This window comes from Patiria miniata, unplaced genomic scaffold, assembly GCF_015706575.1.
Source record: "Patiria miniata isolate m_02_andy unplaced genomic scaffold, ASM1570657v1 HiC_scaffold_27, whole genome shotgun sequence".
NCBI lineage: Eukaryota > Metazoa > Echinodermata > Asteroidea > Valvatida > Asterinidae > Patiria > Patiria miniata.
In genome coordinates, this window is record NW_024037066.1 from 5,129,819 (window position 1) to 5,152,601 (window position 22,783).

General features: G+C 41.0%; 1 protein-coding gene across 1 annotated transcript in view; it reads right to left on the reverse strand.

Moving 5' to 3' along the window:
- LOC119734486 (gamma-aminobutyric acid type B receptor subunit 1-like) overlaps nucleotides 1-14,937 on the reverse strand; it is a 50,753-nt gene extending 35,816 nt beyond the window's left edge. The window contains exons 1-4 of the mRNA XM_038208016.1: nucleotides 14,807-14,937; nucleotides 12,835-13,005; nucleotides 5,159-5,326; nucleotides 4,130-4,321 (exon numbers count right to left, since the gene is read on the reverse strand). Of these exons, the coding sequence (XP_038063944.1) occupies nucleotides 4,130-4,321; nucleotides 5,159-5,326; nucleotides 12,835-13,005; nucleotides 14,807-14,875 (600 nt within the window). The 5' untranslated portion in view covers nucleotides 14,876-14,937. The remainder of the gene's footprint in view (nucleotides 1-4,129; nucleotides 4,322-5,158; nucleotides 5,327-12,834; nucleotides 13,006-14,806) is intronic.
- Between the last annotated feature and the right edge of the window lie 7,846 nt (nucleotides 14,938-22,783).

Genomic DNA, 22,783 nt, shown 5'->3' on the forward strand with positions numbered 1-22,783 from the left:
GAGGGGATGTGAGGTTTTATGTTGGCCAATGCTAAAATCACATGCTGTAATCCCATGTTGACAAAAAAGTCAAAAGCAGAACTGTTACAGTGTGAAAGACATTTTGTGGTGCTCAAAGTTTAACTCAAGTGTTGGGCAACAATTCACTTTTCCATCAGTGACGTTAGAGTGTGGACAAGACTTACAGCAAGAGAGAAAAAAGATATTAATTGATGGCATGAACGTAGATGTCTTCATTTTTTTCTTCAGATTTCCCACGTCACAGGTTTGCTGAGTCCAGTGCGTCGATGAGTTTACTCTCGGATGTCCAGCTAGACGAGATTGGCGACACCTTCATCACTTCACGGTCTAATACCCCGGCACAAACACCGCCCCACACGCGCATTGTGATTAACGGGGTATTGATCTGCGCACAGAGCGACGCTCGATGGAGTCGGCTTTTGCTCGGAGAGAGTGACATCTGGCGTTATTAGCGGGAGGAAGGGGGGGGGGGGGAAAGAAGGGGGGTTGGGGTTGAGGGAGGGGTGACCTGACTCGAGCATATAGTAGGTCAAAGCGTGGATGGACGCAGATGTTTTGCAGGCTTGGCGCTGCCGTTTGACAGAGGTCAGTGCTTAGATTGTGGGACAGAGAGGGCCAAGAAATCGATGGCCGACCGACCTCTCATTCACTTGGCAAAGAAATTGAGACGCACGTGTAATACAGGCCCTTCGCTCTAAACAAAAACACACACCAATTGCTTAATTCTGCTTTGACTCCCTTAAAGCATGCCAAGTTGTCAACCATAACATGAAGCAGCATTTTCAACTGTTTCAGTTTCTGTCATATTTTACATAACCTGTGGTAAACACGTATCGTGTTAATAGGACGAAATTTACTAGATAATTGTTCATGCTATTAACTGAAGCCAGGACATTTACTAAGTTGTCGTTGAACAAAATTAATCCCCCCCCCCAAAAAATATTGTTCACTCCCTAATGCATCCTAATTTGAAATTTTAATATTTAAAATCAAACTCTCTTTCTATCCTCCCAAAACCACATGTTCTTAAGTTGTTCACTGCAGCAACATTACTTCAGCTCTCAAATATATTTAACACAATTTTATACCGGCACACATAATCATTAACTTTTAAGCTAGTAAAAATATTACTATGAGACCGAGTTCCATCCATCATACAGTAAAAGCTCATCCTTACTCTTCGGCATATACCTTTGCCAAGAATGACAATCGCTATCCTTTCGGCCTCGAGTTAAAAATATAGTATGAAAATTCTATCCATCATTTATTCTGAGTGCCCAAGCCTACTCGTGCCCGACTTTTGCTAGAAGATGTAATTGATGTCTGACTTGGCATATTTTCTTTTTCCCTGTTTCCAAAAAGAAGATGGAATTCTACCGATTGAAATGCGTGTCAAGTGCACTGATCTTCAAGTAACCCCCCGCCCCTCCACCCCACCAAACCTCGGGGTAGAAGATTTATCATCTCGTGGCCTGGCGCAAAGGATTTATTACGATCTGTCCAGCAAAGCAGGCATGACCAAAATGTAAAAGAATCGTGGCGAAACGTCCAATGATAACATGATAAAAGGGAACAGGGAAAAACCAAGTGCTTCGATCTTTTAAGACGATAAAAATGTCTTGCCAGGAGCTAGGGATTGGAAGAACCAAAATGCTGAAGAGGATTTCACTTTAAAACTCTACTTGACTTTTGCAATTTTTTATTGGAAGGCCCGTTCGGTTTACATCTACTAGCTCTGTTCTCTACCCCCAGGTTGCCAAGGTGAGAACAGAAAGGTCAGAAGGCATTCTAGAAAGGCCTTTCCAATTTTCGAGAGCTTGAGGGGCATAAACCTGCATCACATTTTGGAATGCACAAAGTGTCTACTAAGGGGACACATGGGGAGGTGGGGGGGGGGGGAATGTCCCCCTCCCCCCAAATAAGTTTTAGGTGGGGGACGCCAATGGTGATGCCCCCCCTCCCCCACAATAATTATCCCAGTACATATAGGTTTTATCCCAACAAACCAACATTTTTACTTTTTTCCCCCACAAAGTTTTTTGCTGTATAATATTGCTTGTTCACCATCCTTATCAAGAAAATTACATTATGACAAAAAAAATGTGTGTAATTGCGCATGGGTGTACGTGTTCATCTTTTCAAACCGTGGACGAAAAATACCAGAGAACAAAAGAGAACAATATCGTCCACGATTCCCAGCATACGTCTGCGATTGGGGTCGTGTACAAAACCTATGGGAATCTTCCTAAACAGTTAAAGTACAAACAAAAGAGGGACAATAGGACGTCCACGATCGACGTTGAACACACGTTTGTGTGTGTGGGTAGGCCGTCACCACGTAACTTTTTTATTGTTAGGCAAATTAGGACCGAGTTATGGGGATTTTCTGCTGTCCCCATAACGTCCTCGGTCCCCATAGTACCATGGGACAACTCGTGTGTAGTCCCCACAACTACGGAACAAGTATGAGTGTACACACATACATCCATGTGCATACATACATCTTTGAACAGCGCTCTCTATGGTCAGATAGTGTCCAGTCCCCTGTTCTCACCCCTCCCCCCCCCCCTAATGTTCCAAAACAATCGCCACCACTGTCCAAATGGTTACAGACAGAGAGTTAGGCGGAACTCTTGAATGCATTGCGCCATACACCTGGTGCTCATGTGAAGAAGCAACAGGTTTGTGCACATTTACAATAACATTGATGTATGCACTCTGCACTAACCATACCTGCGTGAATCAGTGCAAAAAGTGGCCAAGTAGCACAATCTAAAAGTTCATTCAAGTCGTCCATACATGTCTCCTACAGCATTTCCCACAACAAACGGCCAGGATCCAAGTTTGTCTTCAACAATATCCAGAGAGGTATATATTTTGTTATTTGCTCTGTTGCAACCAGGTTTTTAATATCCGAAAATTAATGAGAAGACCAAAGTTCAGCCACACGTCGTGATGTGCCAATAACTGATCAGATATATCCCAGCACTCCCTGATGAGATGGCGATTACAAAAAGGCAGTCCTCGCAGGCAAGTTTTCAACCACAAAAATATCAAAATTTGTACGGGACCGGAAAAAGAGGAATGACTTCCGAGAGCAATTTCACTGCGGCGTTGCAGCCACCGAGTTTAATAAAAACGTGCTGGGCTAGACAAACAACGAAGGTGATTAGTTACAAAAGACGTGCCGACGTGTTTTTCTGAGATTAGTGCTGTGCCAGGGTATGTTGGAGGAGAGATTCCTCTGTTGGTTGCTACAAAGGTGGTTTCACGTTTCGTAGTACAAACATGAAATGTTCCTTATTAAGTGAGATGGTTGGGGAGATATCGGTCAATGTGCAGCACATTCTTATGTAAAACCACTCAGAAAAGTTCCATTGATACAGCACCAGTAAATTACATGGAAAAAACTCTCAATGGGGAAAATATGATCAATAAGATTTCATTTCTAGGAGCAACAGCACGTAAGAAAGTTTTGAAGGATGTTGGGAACTATTCTGGAGTTTCAACAAACTAGATATTACATCTTATGAATAGATATTACACATTTTGTCTGCCATTAATTTAAAGTGTAACTTGCATTTTTCAATTTAAAAAAAAATAGAAATCAGGGCCGTTTTCTAAACCCCGGCTTCAGCTCCGTCTCTGGCTCCATTCATGCACGTTGGCAATGGACCCGGATATGGAGCCGAAGCCGGGGTTTGGAAAACGGCCCAGCTTTACTGAAAAGAGTAGGTTATGTTTATTAGATAAATCAAAGATTTTTTTTAATGATTACTGACAAACAATTCTGAAGATGCTTGTAATGGATTCTATTTTGGGGTAAACAAACTTCTTGGCTGCTGAGTTACTCTTCAATTTTGGCTTATAAGTATACATGCATGACAAGATTTCTTGAGGACTGCAGTAACACTGAATCCTTTAAGAAGCTTATTTGCTTGATGGAAAAAAGGGGGTAAAGTGGCTTGCCCAAGGACACAACATTATGGCCAGCAGCAGGCTTCAAACCCCAAAGCTATTGATAATGAGGCTCAAACCCTAAATATAGGCCACAATCCATACAGTACTGAAAGGGTACCGGCAAGAAAATGACATAAAAATATCTTACCATTCCAGAGATAGATGGTGTGTCGTCTGGCTTGAGTATCAACGCTTCGGTCGTGATGTGGTACTGAAGTGCCTCCATCAGCTGTTCAGCCGTGCAGTTGACTTTGGGGTCAGGGGTCTTGTACCATTCATCCGGGTACCAGCCTATGATCATCCAGACATTCCTGGGTCCGTACAGCTTTTGCTTGTACACCTGGGTTTGGGATGAGTTTGTTTTTTTAATTTCAGGGATGAGTATTGGGAGTCAGGTTAGCGTAGCGGTACTTCCTGGCCTTCCACTACTGTGACCCGGGTTCGAATCCCACCCGGGCCAATATGTGGATTAGGTTTTCAGTTCCTGTCTGATTCCGTGGGTTCCCCAGGATATTCTTCGGGGTTTTCCTCCCACCACTAAGACTGTAATTGCTTCTCATTGTCTCCTCTTTGCAACTTTCTTCGGGCTTGCGAGCTACAGTGCCTAGGGTGCTTTTGAGGAATTCTTGGTTTCATTACCAGAGGTAGTTGAAAAAGGTAGTTTAAATAATACATTTTTCTTTGCTAACCTGCGGTTGGCAAATTATGGATATTCAACGTTGCAACTTGAAAAATAAAGAATAGTTATTAATGTTTCCAGACACATCATTGTATTGTTGAAAATACAAAATAATGGAAAAATCCTACCAGAGACTTAAAAAAATATGACATATTTGGCAAAATCTGTTGCCAACCATGGCTTAAATTTATGCCTTTGTAATTTTGTCTGGGTGGTTTCTGACATCCGTTTTTTAGTCTGGTATCAAGAGTTGCACGGAACCTAATTAGTTCCAAGATTGTTTCAAACAGATTGTTTCAAACAGTTTGAGATGTAGCTATGAAAGATCAACCCTTGCATTTGTTCTGACCGACTTCAGAGTCTAGTCGATGGAAATTAATACGTAAAGTTCACCTGTCTTAAAACCAAAATCTAATTGGGTCAACCCGAGTTGCATGCTTCTAATGCTTTTTTGCTTCAGAAACAGGTGTATAGGTTCAATGGGATATCTTTGCTTGCCTCACAGAAGACCCTGCGAGCCATGTCCTCATAGAAGACCCCGATGATGATGCGGGCGTCTTCCCGTTTCAGGTTCTGGATGGCGTTGTCGGGCTCCGTCAGGAAACTCTGCCGGCTGAAGATCTCCATGCCCGCGTCCTTGACGCGTTTTTCCAAGTCTTCAATAGTCTGCAGATGAAGCAAGAGAGAAATCATGGACTTTGTGCAAGTAAAATGAGTGGCACTGCGGGACGTACTCTTCGCTCGTACCCACCGCCTTATCTAAGGGTGCTGTGACCTCTTATTTCTTATTTCTTATTTCAAGACTTTGTGTTTTGATCCCTCACTTTATTTCAACTTCAAAGTAACATTTTTCAACTTTGAAGTAACGTTACCGTCCAGTGCTACAATCACTCTGGCAAACATAATTCTTGGAAACACATCGGCCGTAATAAAATATAAATAATAATGAAAAAAAAATGAGGAAGAAAACAATGAGGCCGTGAGGAACATTGGCAAACAAACAGGTGACAAAACTAATTAATTGTAAAGGTCAGCCTTGCATCCCTGGCGGCAGAAATAATCAAACATTGATATATATTAATGTGGTCTCCGTTTTGTTATAGTTGTACTGCCTGTTATATTTTTTTTCCCCTGTGATGCGTGAAGAAAGATGCCCCGAGGCGCGGCAAAACCCACTTTCCCCTTCACGCTTCGGCTGCCTCTCTGAAACAATTTTTTTTTTCCTTTTCCGGAGCAGAGATGAAACACATTCGTTGGTATCGACCGATCTCCTTGTAAAATATCATGTTCGGCTGCGGGGTAATTTGAAGGAGGGCGTTGGTGAAGCACAATCCTGACACAAATGTAGGTAATTTGGACCAGACTGATTATTGGAAAACCGCAATTTATATTACATATAGAATTTCAACGAAGGGTGGTGCAAGAAAGTCGGTGTTCAATATTATTTTGGGTAACAAGCTAGCTGATGATGCTATTTATGCACTTTTTCTACAAATATCGTACATCTGCCTCGGAGCTGTACCCACTACTATGGCTCGCTGAAAACCTAAAAAATAAAACCATCAAACTGGGTAAAGTAAATGCAGAACAGCGCCCCAATAGTCAAAACATGCTGAACCACCCCCACCCCTTCCACTTTTTTCAAAGTTGCACTGACAGTGAGATAGCAGCCTATCAGTTCACTTCAGACAGGATTCAACCCTCCTGGATGAAAAGCCACATAGGCATTCTCCATCTCTAAGCTAGTGATTTTAATTTCCTTCTTCGCATCGCAGACACGATGTGCCCTTCCATTGCACTTTTATCTCAGATGAGGTGCGAAACCATGGCCTCTCTCTCTCTCTCATCACGCAAAGCCATCTGCCCCTGGCACACAATAAAAAAAAACCCCAAAATGGCTCTTCCGTCCGATTACTGCGGGATACGCAAGGTTAAATTGGGCAAGACACCTCGGTATTGTGTCCAGCGGAGCCTCGGCTTGGACACTTCGCGTCTGCGACTTGGCTGTGGAATTGAATCAGGGCCAGGGCGCGACAATCGCAAGGTTAGGTGGACTTTTTTCCTTTTGTGAGGATGAACTTGTGACGTGTGCACCTGTTTGCCCCTCGGCAGTGTTAATGCCAAGCATTTCTGTTAGTTTAGACACTTTCCTGGTATCTCTGCTTCTGAATTGATTAATGGGTGGTGAGGACTCATCTCAATGTATATCCGCAATAAATTGAAGCCAAGTTTATCCGCAATAGACGCTTTGCAAATGGAATTAATCGCAGGATTCTAAACAACTTCCCTTCGGCATCCACAGTTATCATTACGGGAAGATTTCTTCAAAGTTGCCAATACTACCTGATACAATAGACTTACTGCAGTTAAACTTGTCTGCAACTTGTCCTGCATAGGACATGACACCTATCTATTCACACATTAGAAAGCGTAGTAAAAGCTTTTAAACTGGTTCCCTTCTCCTTTTAAAACCCAGGGTTATAATGGAAGGACCGGTAACCAGCTGACTTTCACTTAAATTTAAGGCCAAATTCCCTACCAGCTGACTTTCACTTTAACTTTAAGGCCAAATTCCCTACCAGCTACATGTACAGTGATTGCCGATTGAAAACTCGCTTTTCTTAAGGTGGCTCATACTCATCACGAAAGCGAATGTGAATTTATCACTGCAAGCTTTTATGTTGCAAATTCTCAAAAGCTGAACACATTTTGAATTTCACAGCGAAATGTTTTGCGACATCAAATTCGCATCAAAGTATGAACCAACTTTTACTAACCCCTGAAATCACTAACAGCTTTGGGAAAACGGAAATTATTTGCTTTGACATGGTAAAAACAGCCATGAAATTGGCTCAGTTTCTTGCCAACTCTGAATTTGGGAAGCATACATGTACGACCAATACAATTCTGTGACACTCAAATATCGTTAAATATCCCCATTCCTCGCCATTCCTTCCCCCCCCCCCCCCACCCGCAGTTCTCCAGACAAAACAGAGAAGAAAAGAAGGCAAGAAGACCCAACAATACGCTGTACTTCAGGTCAACTAGAGCAGACGAAACGCAGAGCGGAATCGCAGCCAGCTGCAGCAAGTTTCCCCTCGACCTCTTCCTGGTTCCTTTATTGGTGCCCAACCGACCCCGAGAACCCAATACGTGCCAATATCGACGGGCTCGCGCAAGGCGGGGCAAAGCATTGATTCCCTTTCTTACACAACACCTGGCGACCGATTCCGGCCCGGTCAGGCACGCGATGCGTTCGCCCAGCGAACCACTCCGCTAAGCAAAATAGCGAAAAGTTGAAGATAAAAAATCCTTGATTGATTCTTAATCATATTTAACAGCAAACTCACTACATGGTTACCTTATTCTAGAATAACGATAGTTGTTTTTTACCCAATAAAGAGTTTGCTAGAAATTTGAAGGACAAGCGAACTGTTTGATCATTCAATTTGCTGCTAAGCAAATCAACGTTGTCCCTGAATCAAAATTTAAGCAATTAATTAACTCTCCTATCTGTACTGATTAATTGTTTGCTTATGACCTGTGTGCTCAATGGAGAATCTTTAATGGTTAAGTATTTAAACACAAGGGAAACACATCAACATTTAAACAAGTTGTTAAAATAGAGGGGCCTGGCAGTTGAGAGGGGGCCTCGTAGCCGAGCGGTTAGAGCGTGGAGCTACGGAGTGAAAGGTTGGCAGTACCAATCCCATTCGGACCAAAAACTGGAAAACTCTCCCTGACGACCCAACAGTAAAATGGGTACCTGATTCATTCAGGGAAGGTAAGACGGCGAGAGGAGAGGACTGGGCACCGCCACTCATATGCCGCACCCAAGACACAGTGGACCTCTAACATCCCACTGCCCCTACGGACAGTAATGGCTATGGGCACCTTTGCCTTTTACAGAATGATTCAAATGAAAAGGTGAATGTTTACTTTGCAGCTATTTCATGTTTGATTGCTACTTTGCAAAAAAAATTAATAATAAAAATAAAAAACCTTTTGTGCCTGCTTAAGTGATACATATATATATGCATGTATACACTACTCGTATATGCAGTTGTTAATAACTTAATAAAGAAAAACTCTTCAAAAGATCAAAGTCATCCTCACACCACTTATCTTCTTTACAATGTCATTTGACGTAGATGTACAAAAGTATACACATGTATAGTACCAACTGTACAATAGTGAACTTCTTGGACTTAATATCACTCCCCAAAACCCCAATACCTTATGAATCTTACAGGTACAATTAAAAGTTTTACTACAATCGGCAATCTGTCTAATTATCATGTTTTTTTTAAACCACTGCAAACCATTGTGCCTTCCTCTTGTAAATCTAGTTCTGCCTATACATTACAGATTAAAAATTTGTTTGGTGGCTTCATCATGACACCATTCCAAAAAACATGCAGTGGCCTTAACGCTCCAGTGAGCATGCGGCACTGATGCGTCCCATCAATAGGAAACATCACAGTGGCCCGCGAAAAAAAATCCATCATAACTTCAGCGCGACCTCGTTCCGTTGGGGTTGAAGTCAAACACAATGGAGACATGAGGGATAGAGATGAAAAGAAAAAAAAAAGATAAAAAAAGTGGGTCCCGGTCGCCATGGCGTCTGCAACACCTGCACATTTCCCACAGCCGCAGCCAATAGCCTTGCCCCTTGCCGCTTTACCCGGCGATGTCGCCGGCGTCATCTGGGGGCCACCGTGTTTGTTTTTAATCAGTGTCTTTAGCGGCGCAGTGTGGGGGGATGAGCCTGGTTTCTGCTCCGACGGTAATGATCTTCGGCTTCCACAGTTTGCCTCATTACGGCCTATAAACACAAGGAACAACAAACGGCTAAGCTAGCCTGCGTAACACTTAGCACACTTTTCTTTCCCCCTGATTTCCCACTCAGGGAACAGGGCTGCGCCTAAATATCTGCGCGAGGTTATAAACTGGTTGCATAGATTGGCCTGGAAGCTCATTAATCAGGGGACGAAAGCAGCTCTCGTGAGCGATATGACCCTCTTCATAGTTGCTACAAACACTCTGTTCTGGTCAGTTCCGAGCTGATCTCATTTTGTGACTAGAGAGTTGTCGGTAACTGCTCCTTCACTTGGTCTCCTGTACAATATGGCCTAGTTAATTTGACATCCTTTAAAAAAAATCTGTTCAAAAAGTCTATGGAATTTTTGAGAAAATGAATACGAGAGAAAAAATATCAGAACAAAAACTAAGACTTTGTGATTCCGGAATAGCCAAAAATCGTAGTCCCACAAACAGATGTCACACAAGAACATTTATGGACATTCATATAAAAAGATATTTAAAAAAAAAAAAATCCTAAAAGGTTCCCCACTATAAAAAAAAAAAATGAAATATGGAAATCATGGATAGTCTGCAAATTATAAACTTCATATTCAAAGATTTTTTTTTTCAGTTACAGGTAATCAATTAAAAACAAATTAATGAAACAAACTTAAGACAGCCTGACGTTGCAACCTTGACAAGAACTTCAGAGGCAGAGAGAAGTTTGCAGCAGTTTTAGTCATTTTCAATTCAAAAATAAACGACTTCTGTACACATGTGTACCACAAACCAATTCAACCACCCCCCCCCAAAATAATATTTTCGACCCTTTTTTCATGGGTTTATTTTTGATTTGGTGAGCATTTGAAGACCTATACAGAGGATCCATTGCTTTTTGTGCATATTTTTCATTTAAACCAAAACAACTGCTCAACAACTTCAGATTGGTGCAAAACAACAACCTTGCTGAATTTTCGACTCAGTGGATACTATCAATTTGGATACTATAAAAAAAATGTGCCTGCGGGCACACCGTCTTAAACCTCCTTCTTTGATAGTTGCTCTTCCGAATGATACCATTTCAGGCAGAATTATTTCACAGGGTATTTGGTACCAGTCTTATCTTCTCTTTGAGCAAAGATTTTCTCATTAAATCGGTAGGTACGTTTCCGGGTAACTGCAAATGTTCTGATGTACCTTTAATTGATATACATTGTACATTCCAAATAAAAGCATACATGGAAAGATTCAGAGAGTCAATGCGCAAATATATGGTGTTTCAGAGATAGATTAACATTTAAATAAGCCAAGAAACAGTAATCTAAGACATGTACGTCACGTTAAATCTTCGTCCGAAGATTCTAGGCCAAGTAAGACAACCTTGTCTTGTTTGCAGTTTGTATCATCTAGGACTTTTCCCCATTTTAACTCAAACTGTAGAAGACAGCCGGCCATCTGATATCAGAATATCCCCCATCCTGGAGGGACAGATTTTATTTTTTAGGCCATGACGGAGGAAAAAAAACAATAAGGAGAAGAAGAAGAAGAAGATAAGACTGAACAGTGGGTTCTGTTAGTGTGCTGCGTGCATCTCGGATCTGATCTTGTGACCTGATTCGGTGCACTCTACTCTAATTACGTCGCTCGCTGTATGTACGCGAGGAGTGGAACAGCCATGATGCCTCGCTGGAACACATCACACTCATCATCACTCAAGCCCGTTTGCTTTCATTTCAGTGTGCCTAATACCTTCTGGGTCAACGAGTGTTTTCTTTTCTTTTTTTTCTTGGATAGCTGCTAAATGAAATGAGGAATCATATCGGGGTAATAATGAAAACCGGGATGATTGGTTTCTGACCAGATTCGGAGAGGCATGAAACAAGGAGGTCGTTTTGGTTCATGCATGCATGCATAATGCATACAAAGATAGGAAATGGGGATGAGGAGGAATGGGGGTCGGGGGAAAATGGGGGAGGGGGGGGGAGATTGAAGTGGTCTGCTGTAGATGAAGGACATGATACAAATCCTGTCTTTCAGTGGGTACAACATTGGTAACAGATTGGGAAGAAAATGAAATGTTTTTGTTTTGTTTTTTTCATGCTGAATTTATTTATAAAGGGGTACCAATATAACTGGTAACCCTTGAAATGTTTTTAGGTCATGCTTGGTGTCCTCCTTTTTTAAATATTCAAAGTCTGTCAAGAAAATATTGGCCTGCCAGTAAGGGGTATCAGGGATCCTTACAAAATAACCTACATGCATTTTCTTAGAATCTTTCTCCAAAAATTCAAAATATCTCTGCATCAACCTGGCATACATGTTTTTCGTAAAGAGTATGCAGCAAAAACTCCTCCTCTGGAAAACCCCCAAATTTTGGGTTCATTGACGTTTTAATTTCTACCAACAAAAATACTTCGCTAGCTTGGGGTTATTTGGCATTCAGAGCCCGACCAACGGTCAAGAGATGTCCTCGCGCTCGGATAACTGCCCACAGGTCAAACTCATTTGGGTCACTCTCCGGAGAAGTGTTGGCAGAGAGCTCCCAATCGTGATTAAATGATTAAAACCCCTATTATTTTTAGAATCTGTGATGGGCAAACCTGCCTTTTTTGCTTACTGTGATCTAGACTCTATCTGCTGGGCAAGTAGAGTTGACCGATTGTAATTGACCTAACCGCCCTGAGACCTTATGACATCACACTGTGCTTTGTACTGCCTCAAGCCAGGTGAGGACTTCCAGAAAGATTGTTGGTCTCCCCTGATGCGTGTTTTGCATTGGCAAACATTTCCACAGGGAAGCACCTGCCTTTCGCAGGCTGTTACCGATGAGGAAAGTGGGTGTTCCTAATAAGCACGTAGTAGAATTCCCGATTCTTACATGTTTTGAGAAGCTTTGAAAAGTATATCTTGGTTTGATTTTTTTTAAATTGCCACAATTCAAAATTTAACCTCTAAAATTCAGCAAAGTTTTGCTTTAAGAAACTCCTCAATATGTTCACCGAATCGAGGCCAAAACATGTAACCAATGAAATGTAAAGCAGCTTCTTTTATAAATATTCCAGGGCATTCCATTTTTTGTGCTACAATCGTAAGTTTTGCTGGGGAAACAAAAAGGATCAGGGGAATCCAATGTTTCACAGGAGAGATATAAGTCAGTCAGTATAAGTAAGTTGTTCTAAGCAGGATAACAAAGCTATATGCACTCATCAAAAGTGTAGGGAATTTCCAGCAGTTAAGATTTTTGAGGGTTTGCGCACTCCTTCTGAAGACGATCAGCACATACATGAAGTAACACGTTTTATAACCACCGGTTCTTCTCAGAACAATCTTACAAATAAAACAAAGGAGAAGATATTTTCTTGAAAACTTACGGAGGTGAAGACTTCCTGGGTCTCTTGCAGGAAGGAGATCCGTTTCCAGTTCCATTTTTGGCAAAGCTTGACCCGGGTGGGGTTGTGTACCGTGGCCGACGGGTGTGTCCGGAAAAAGGTGGGGAACCGCACCCGGTTGGAGAGGGCCGGGGAGCTGGACCCAAAGGCAATCTGGGGGGGGGGGGGGGTGAAAAGATGGGTGATGAATCAGTTGAAGAAAGTTGAGGTTTTAAACATTATAAGTTTATAAATACTGACAAAATATACAAGAGGATATACCCTCAAATGGCAGTATCACAGGGAGCAACTGCCTCCCCCTCCCTCTTACAAATACAAATGCATTACTGTAACGGCACCAGACTAACAGGCATGCAACTGCGAAGTAACAATAAATAAGAGAAAATTCCATGTTCTAGAAGTCTTTGTATAGGTCTTTAATTTTTTTTTTAGTGGCTGGCATGAGTGTAAAGTGAGAGACGAGGAAATCAGCTTATCCCAAGAATTGTTGCATGCTTGGTCCAAGAATATTCACTTAAATATTGATCTTTTTGCATTTTCCTGCTGATAACATAAAGCCTTTTCCTACATAGAGAAAGCAAAGTTGACATTTTGCTGTTATTTTCACAAAGGGGAATTTATTGTGGAAGAGAGATAGAAAATCAATCTTCATGACAACAGCGACGATATTTGTCCAAAATCTCCATAGTGACTAGCTAAGAAAAAAAAACGAGTCAGCAAAATAATTTGTGCATTTTGTGCACCACACCAAATGCTACGTCAACCCATATTGAATTCATCAACCTCAATTTTGCAAATAGTCCTCTTCAATAATCTTCAACACATTTAGGACAAACGTGGCGCAGTGGGGGCGGGCCAAGTTAATAACACACATCTGTGAGAATCTATGTGAAAAATACTGTGAGGTACAAATCAATTTAAGTGATGTCACAGAATACAATGCTTTTTTGAAACACGTTAAAAAAAAAAGCCGTAAAATGTTACTTAATAGCTTTTAACGTAATTTACAACAGAACATCTGCTGCACAGTTTACGTGTACTTTGTACAGAACCAAAAGTAATTGTAAGGCGCGTACCAGCTGGAGAGCAAACAATATAAAGAAAGCACGTGAGTCAATGTTGCGATAATGTGTTCCCTGCAGATCAATATGGGCTACCGCTAATGAAATACATCGAAGACGTTCATTGATGTGGAGTTAATTTGCAGACACATTAACCCTCATTTGGAATTAACATTTTACGGGACATCAATACCGGTACTTATAGCACGTCTGAAGTGATCTACTTAATTTTTTTTTTTATTCTTAATATCTTAATATTTAATATGGACCATTAACATGCCATATGCCAATCCATCATGGTGTTTTTTATTTCAAGTGTGCAAATAGGGTGACACTCTGAATCGAGAAATTGGGTCAGGTTTTGTTTTTATTCTGTCGAATGATTTATCGGAATGTGGTGGGGTTTATAGGATGGTGCACGAAAGCACTGATGTCCAGGGTTATGTCCAGGGTTGTGTCCAGGGTTGTGTCCAGGTTTTGCTCAAGGGAATCCATCCAGGGTACTGCACGGGGGAATTTGTACTGTGGACAATTCTGCGAGCCAGGAATTAATAAGGCTGTTTAGTAATTCATTTAAAAAGCTTTCAACATATTTATCTGGATGAATAATTCATAACTTTTGCGAACTGGTCGACGTCTGTGAGATATAAATTGATACTTGAACTTTATTCTTAAGAGATGGAAGTCGTATTTTATTTAAGCATCCAGGGCCCATGCTAAGCATTGATGACAATGATTGATACATTATGGATCATGGACTTCACCAGTTTCCAAAGCATTCCTAAATACTCTGGTATCCAGGCTATGCCACAACTGCTCCTCAGACCGGACTGCATACTGAGCTCCTATATGCTAGCCTGGTCGCCAGACTCAGGCACACAAAGTTGACTTACCACCATAAGATTCCACATTCTGGCTGCCTCGGCCACGGCCGACGATACGATACTGCAGGCGGTCAGCATGATGATCTTGATTGGCTCATGGTAGAGGAGGTTGTAGAAGATGTTGGAGCCAAGCCCTGGATTGCACTGAAAACAAAATTAAAGAAAAGATAGAAAACTATTTAATTTTGCAATAAAATATAAAAAAGTATCATTGTTTCTGACACTTGAGGACAATAGTTGCTCTAATCCATGATGCATAGGAGATAAAACAAATGAATCCACATAGTTGTGAATTTCTATATGCCCGAGGACAATGCTTTGTGTTCCCCTTTGTCCCTGTAATATACCACTCTCCCATAGACTAAGCACATAACCGTACGATCGAGGACCGTTTTCATTTAAAAGACCCAACACTCTGAAAGGATCTATTGTTCTCCCTTTATGTGTCTGTCCTCTATTGTAAAGCCATACATGTACATTAGCGCTTGTATTACATTGTACTACACTGTATATACTCTTTCATGAGTCCACAAAACCACAGCTTGCAGGGCAGTTTGGGGCAGTGTACTATAAGGAGTAACAGGCAGGGCGCTTTGGGTTGGTACACGGATTAATAGGTTAAAGAAAAAAATGACAAATAGTTGTAAGGCATCAGCGGATAAAGCTACATGTATAAATGGGTTCTATAACTTTACGGTCCAAAGTGAGACATTTTTGTTACCTCTGAACATTCTAATTTGCCATTAAGTATCATTAAGAATGACTTCAAACGATTGTTTTTTATTTGTTGGGTTTGTAGTTTACAATTCATAATCACTCTTGGAGAGCAACTGCATTGAGGAGTGCATTTAGAATTTACCAAAAATCATATGTAAAAAGTAGCGAAAAAAGTGGACCCTGCAATTTATAGAATGACACATGTGTGCTTGGCTGTCAATGAAAATAATAAATTAAATTTCAGTGACTGCTTCACTGGACCATCAAATTTCAGCACATCAATAATATTGGGACTAGGCTATTTTGAGAGAACCAAGATGGAGAACTAAAAAAAAGTCTAAGTTCAAGTCTAGTTTCAGTCCACTATATCCGCTCTTGAAATTGTAAGAGGCAAATTAAAGAACTGAACTTGAATCATCTCAAATCTCGATGGAGAAAAATCAGAACATGATGCACACATTACATGGCCCAAGTAAAAACAGTACTCCCTCCAGAACAGGGCTCGTTATGCCCCCAAATCCTCCGGACTTTGACAAGCATCTCCTTAATCCAAAGCTGGTCTCTAATCGCATCAAGCTCCTCTACTGAGGCAGGTGCCGGAGATAATAAGAGTTTTTTTCATGCTCCTTCACGGTTCCTTGCAATATCCTCTTGTTATTAGAATGTCTTGTCATTGAGGTGGTTGGGGGGGGGGGGGAGCCGTCTTAAAACCTGCCTCTCACCTGGCTGTTTGTCTCCCCCTCCCCCTCCTTTTTTTCTCATCACCAGCCCTGCCGAGGGAGTTGTTGTCTTTGGCAGACGGGCGGTCCAAGTACAGATGTGACAAGGGATTATTTAATTGAGGGACTCACTTCATCGTGTGTTTTGACTTGGACAAATTAAATTTCCCCCACCGGCATACCCAAGTCTACTTGCAGCCGAAAACTGCCAACGTCACATTTGGGGCAGAAAATAGTTCTGAGAAAAAGTCTCTTTACTGCGCTCAAAACTACTTTTAATTGCCATCTGTGTCCTACTTTCACATAATTTGATGAAGAACGTAGTCTGGTAACTTGTTAAAAAGTCTATTGCCATGTTTGTTCAGCAACGAGAAATTCCAGAATTGATTTTGTAGTCACTACAAAACTCTTATGGGCAATTCTAACAGAAATGTTCTCTGTTCAAAGTTAAGCTTTCTGACTACAGAGCAAACAATTTCAGATAATTTTAAAAATAAATCTACCCGTACACCATGGTTGTTTCATTGATACATTTAAACATACAGGTAAGTTCAAGTTGCACCTCATCGATAAAGTAACCACAACAAGATGAACAATCACTGCAAATCACCATGGCAACCTGAATGAGCACTCCTTATCAATGGCTCGGATATATCTCGTTTCCCATGACAAACTCAATCCCAAGAGAAAGAGAGAGGGGGGGGGGCAACCAATTGTAAGTCCGTTGCCAAGCAGGCACGCATGATCGCGTGATCCCAGATCGTATCGCTTCAAGATTGCCGCGGCATGTGTATATCCCACGAGTCCGCTCTCTTGCCTTGGCCCGCAATTCCCCCGCTTCCGGCCATGGGGAAAAAAAGTAGGAGAGAGCAAAACAGGTAACAGCATCTCTATTCAACCAACTGATTTATTAAGAGGCAATTTGGGAGGAGGGGAAAGAGAAAGAAACAGATCCCGGTCTTGTAAATCACATCCTCTTGTTTGGGAAAGACAGCATCGTCTGTTGCTGATTACCATTTATAGTCACTGAATTAGAGCAATTTAAGTGGGCAGAATGCGTCGGGATGAGAATCGGCATTCTTCAGCTGTGCTTTTATAGCTTGAAAAGTGTGGTAATGTGCGGTGATAAAAACCTGATGCTTTGCTGGCATGACTGCAGAGAATCATCACAATTTGGTGAATGTTCTGGAAACCTCACAGGAGGATTTGAACAAAAACTTTAAGAATGAGAAGGTCTTGAGGCTGAAATGTCAATCACCCGTTTAGAATCTCTGACCAACACTTTGCCAACTCCCTAAGCCCAACCTCACACGATCGCTCCTCCAACTTCTAAAAATTTTCCAACTTCTAAAAAAAAACAATATACACACACCATCAATTACTGAATGACTAGATATCAAATTTAAACTGAAATCTGTCTAACTTCAGAGAAGCTTTGTCATGAGTCCACTTAGATACGCTTGAGCCAATATCATTGCTAGGTTGCTTCCGTATTTTCTTTTTGTCAGTAAATTGTTATTAAAAGTTATCAACTGTTCGTGTCTGTGTTTAAATCTAACGTCATTATACAGTGTATGATTTGGCTTTAAGTCCTGCACTGTACTTTCTTTAGTTGTGCGACCGTTGTGAAGGGCAAAAAGGCATTCACCTCTTTCTCTTATTAAGAGTCCAATTAACCCTAATATTTCTCTTCGCAATCAATCACAGATTTCTGATACGTCACCTGAGGGTCCACGAGTACTTTTTTTCCTCCCAATAAATATAGGGACGCGCACGGCCGCGTGTGTATCTCTCGCTTCTGGGTTTGTCCCGTGCTGGTGTGGTGCTGCGCAATTACAAGCAATTAACGACAGCTGGGTCATGTGGCACGGCACCGGGCGAGGGGCTGGTCCCCGGTTAATCAGACAGCCGCAATATTGACATTGTTTCTGGTTTGATGAAAAAACTTGCCCGGGGACGAAAGCTGTTACAATGACTGGCAACTGCCAGTGGATAGAAACCAGTCCAGGGAACTGAAGATACGGAAAAAGTAGGAGGACACGTCCGACCGATTCAGAGAAAAACCTAAAGGAAGTAGGGCAAAGTTCCCAGGGGAATCTCTTGTATAAACAATACTTGTGCATCCTGCTTTCGACAAGTAGTCCGTTCGTATATATTTTTTTTACATCACCTCTGAGAATATTGAGCAGTAGGATAATAATCGTGGCAAGAGACTTTGAGAATTCTTGAGGGGAAGCTACTGGCTGGACAAGTAATAAATGTACCGCATCAGATGAAGTACTCGTCCCAAGTTTCTTTCCTGGGGCTAGAAGGAGGAGGGGGGGGGGGGGCGGAAGGTACAGCAGAAGGGACTTTAGTAAGAAAAACTCTCTCCAATCAAGGCAAATTACATAAGTCCAGCCCCACGCACACAACTAAAGCACAGGTGATAATATTGAGCGTCTCTCGAGCGTTATTCCTCGCGGCAATTCGTTTTATTGGACAGGCTCGATACAAGTCAAAGAAGAAAGAAAGAAAACAGCAAAGAAACTGAAATTTGTTTATCAAGGGAGTAAGAGACGGGAAAAAAATCTGCCCCAGGTGTTAATTGCGGAGGTTGCTTCTCTGCGGTCTTATAAAATAGACGAAGTGTAAGACATCATTTGTCTGGATAAACATAATTGCCTCTGAAGGAAACTCAACACTAAGTGTTGCAGTAAAACGAGATGGAGAAATTCCTTATCACATTCATTCAGTTGGCCGTACATGAATACATCCTCTCAAACATCACTACGTTGGAAAGAAGCTTTCAACATTCAAAGACATCTGAACCTCAACACTTTTGGGGAGCAAGTATGTATTTGGCATTGCAAAATCTGAAATTCAAGAACCTAACCTTATCTTTTACGAAGGCTAAATACAGGTGCCAAAAATCATGTTCTTTATACTTCAGTGAAGAGAGTCTTCGAGACTGAAGACCTGTCTAAATTTTCACTTGTAAATCTTTTTTTAACAACTTCACTGACATCTAACAAATAAATGCTTATTTGACATTCAGCGTTTCATATTTCTTTTAGAATCCAATACTCAAACCTACACAAAGATATCCGTACATATCTGTCAATAAATGTATGACCTCAAACATATGAAAACATTTTTTTCATCAACTTCAACTGGTCAATATTCTATCACATGAATCACGAAAGGAACGGCCTAAGCAAACAATACGTCTGTGCCAAAAGATGACAGCAAAAGTGGGGGGAAAAAAGGAAAAAACATCTGTATGAAAACACCCCCAAAAATCAATGATCATCGCAGTGATTATGTATTGTAATCAATGTCTGGTGTCTAAATAGCTTATTTTTAACCAAAAATCAGATTAACGGAGCCATCTCGGTAAATGTTAAAACAACTCCCATTGCAACCCGCTGTCAGCCCAGAAATTTGTTTTGAAAAGAAAATTTGATGGTTGGAAATTGGGTTTCGACTTGTGGGTGTTGTGCGAAATGACGCAGATGACATTTGTCAGTGAATAAAACAAACAAGTTTGGGGTTAAACCTGAGTGCTGTTCTGAAGTATTTATTCCAACTACAGTGCGTCCCATTTTATGAACTTGAAATTCAAACTGGTGTTATTGTAGAAATAAAATTTACTATACAAACGTTACACAGCAGACTAGATAGCATATACAAGATAACCTCAGTGCAGTTTAAATTATTACCCCTGGACAGTGTGCCAATAAAACACCTCAGCTCCTGTGGCAGTACACTCTCCTTTCAAAAACTACTGAGGGCGCTATTGTGGCCATCTCATGGGAGATAAGGGGAATGGCATTTTAATTTTGCGCACAAATGAACATGGGTCGCACAAACAGAGCCTGATAAAAATAACTCTGAATCTGCGGGATTCTTCTCTTCACAAACAACAATGCTCATGATGAAAAACATGAGTTTGTTTTTCTTTAAGAAAATGAAATTATGAATAACAATCATTCATTTCACATGCACAAGCAAAATCCAAGAAAAGAGAAACTGCTGTTTCAGTGGGAGGTATTCATTACCACTGCGTAAAATCTACAAGCACCCAAGAGTAAGAATGTGATTAACCCTTCGTGCTCACTCTATAAAGTCAGTCCCTCGGTTGCCAGGGAAACCGGGAGCCAAAGTCAAGAGGCTGCTGCCGAGTGGATAAACGCAGGCTGGCCACTCAAGAAGCTACCCCCCCCCCAGTAAAAATCTATATGCGGAATCCACAGCCGTGTACGAAGAAAAACTCTCTCGGCCTGTTACAGGGAAACAAGGTGTCGTATTGATGGGGCCAGGGGAATGTACTGGGAACCCTTCACCCCTCCTGGGGGCTGCCCTCATCCACACTCTCATTGGACGTTACCATGGAGCTGTCAGATACTTCTTAATTGGTTAATTTTTCCCCCTGTCTTCTTTACTGAGGAGAACAGGGAGTGACAAGGGGAAAAGGCTTTTCTGACGATTAAAAAAAACACCTGATGAAGTTTTTTCCCGGGCTATGTAAGCTCCTAACATGGGTAGGGAGTAATACTTTAGCCCTGGATGGGGAAATGATAGATAGGTCAAATAAACGCCCACTACTTGTTACAGCTGACTTAATATTTAATTGTTTAATATTCAAATATTTGCATATCAAATTGATCAAATTAAAAAAAATTGTTAATTGAAGCAATATACAGGGTCCACAAAACAAGATTTAAAGCAGTTATGATTTAAAACAAATCTTAAAATAAAATAATAAACCAAATAATAATTTAATCAGATTCATGGATTTCCATTTGAAATTTAAAAAGAAACCCACGTTCTCAATTCTTCTCATATTTCAGTCCTTTGCCAGTAACCCCTAATTTGTTGCCGACCCAATTCAGCATGCTGAATGCCTACAAGAAAGATTTTTGAATGGCGGCAGAAATGAGAAGATCACGAACTTATCTCACACAGCAAGCTTAAAAGAAAGCTTTTGGCACTGAAATTGATGTTGTATTTGCAGAGACGGTTCAACTTCACAGATTCTGCTGCAAGGTTTCCGCAGGGATTGCAAGTAATTGATTTATGGGTCATGCCCTCCCGTGTCTTTTTTCATTTTATAGGCATGTAATCACCATCAAAGTGCATTTACAATAAAGCAGTAGTTTTATTTTTGAAAACAAGATGGAATAACAAGCTTCCTTTAGGCACAGAGACTGATCATGTTGGCACATGGTGAATTAAGGAGGAAATTACAAGCAATAGACGGCAATCACGCTTCTTCGAAACCATTTCTTCTGAAGGAGGCGACAAAGCTTCTGATTGGTCCAAAGTGAGTGATCTCATTTGCATTAAAAAAAAATCACCCCGGGAGTACTGTACCTCTCACAAGTTTATTAAAGAAATACAGAAAAAAAAAGAAATGTAGAGTTTGGCACAATGGGTTTTCCAGCGATCCCGTACATTCACACGACATAAATCATTCTTTTTGGCAGCTTACTCGCAGCACTTTTCCAATCAGTGATGATGGTGTTCAAACATCTCACAGCAAAACCACTTCGTGTAATTGATTTTGTAAGCGGTGAAATGCACATACGACATGCAATGATGTGCATGTGGTATGCATGAATATAGGCATGAATAGAATTAACTTCCGTTACCCCCATAAAAAAAAGTTATTCAATGAGTGGCCTGACCAAATTTTTTTTTTTTAGGCCTGCAGTGGTGTTTAACAAAGCGCGACAGGTGAAAATGGCTGCACAAAGCCCTGTTTCATATGGAAGGTACATGCCTTGAATGCAGAAAGCATTAGCAAGCTTCCTAGACAAGAAAACCGGTGGCTAAACATTGCTCCGAAAAGTCAAGATAAAAAGGCTCTGCCATGTTGTCAGGGTGAAAAACCCTCATAATACATGTACGAGTGTATGGTAATCTGGAATCCAACTCTAACGATGAATTGAATATGGGAAACTAACATTAGCATGCAACTGGGTCTAAGGGAACCAAGCTGAAATTGTAAGTTGGGGATAAAAATCCGTCAGATTTTTTCTGCGAAACTACTGCGGGGGAAACCAAATCTTGGATGTTAATTTATTTGTAATAAATCATTTTGACGACAAGCCATTGGATGCGAAATGTTGAACTTCTCCTGTTTCTACCCTTCAGTCCCAGGAGACCCATGAATCAAAAGCTGTCAAATAAAACATGTTTCTCTTTCAATACTTCAACAAGTGTCAAAAATCTTTCTTTTTTTTAACATTTTATCCCTTAGTGTGATTTTTAAAGCCCGTTTGAATGCTGCATACGCAACGTTCTAGCTGCTGTACTGCTGGGGTTACAGAATTTCTTCTGTTAAAACATATTCATTTTAAATGAAAAAAAAAAATCAACTGGGTCCCCTACAGGTTTTTGTTTCATCTTTTGCATACGCAACGTTCTAGCTGCTGTACTGCTGGGCTTACAGACGGCAGTGTAAGGACAATTTTTTTCTGTTAAAACATATTCATTTTAATGAAAAAAAATCAACTGTCCCCTACAGGTTTTTGTTTCATCTTTTGCATCTGACAGTCTCCTCGCT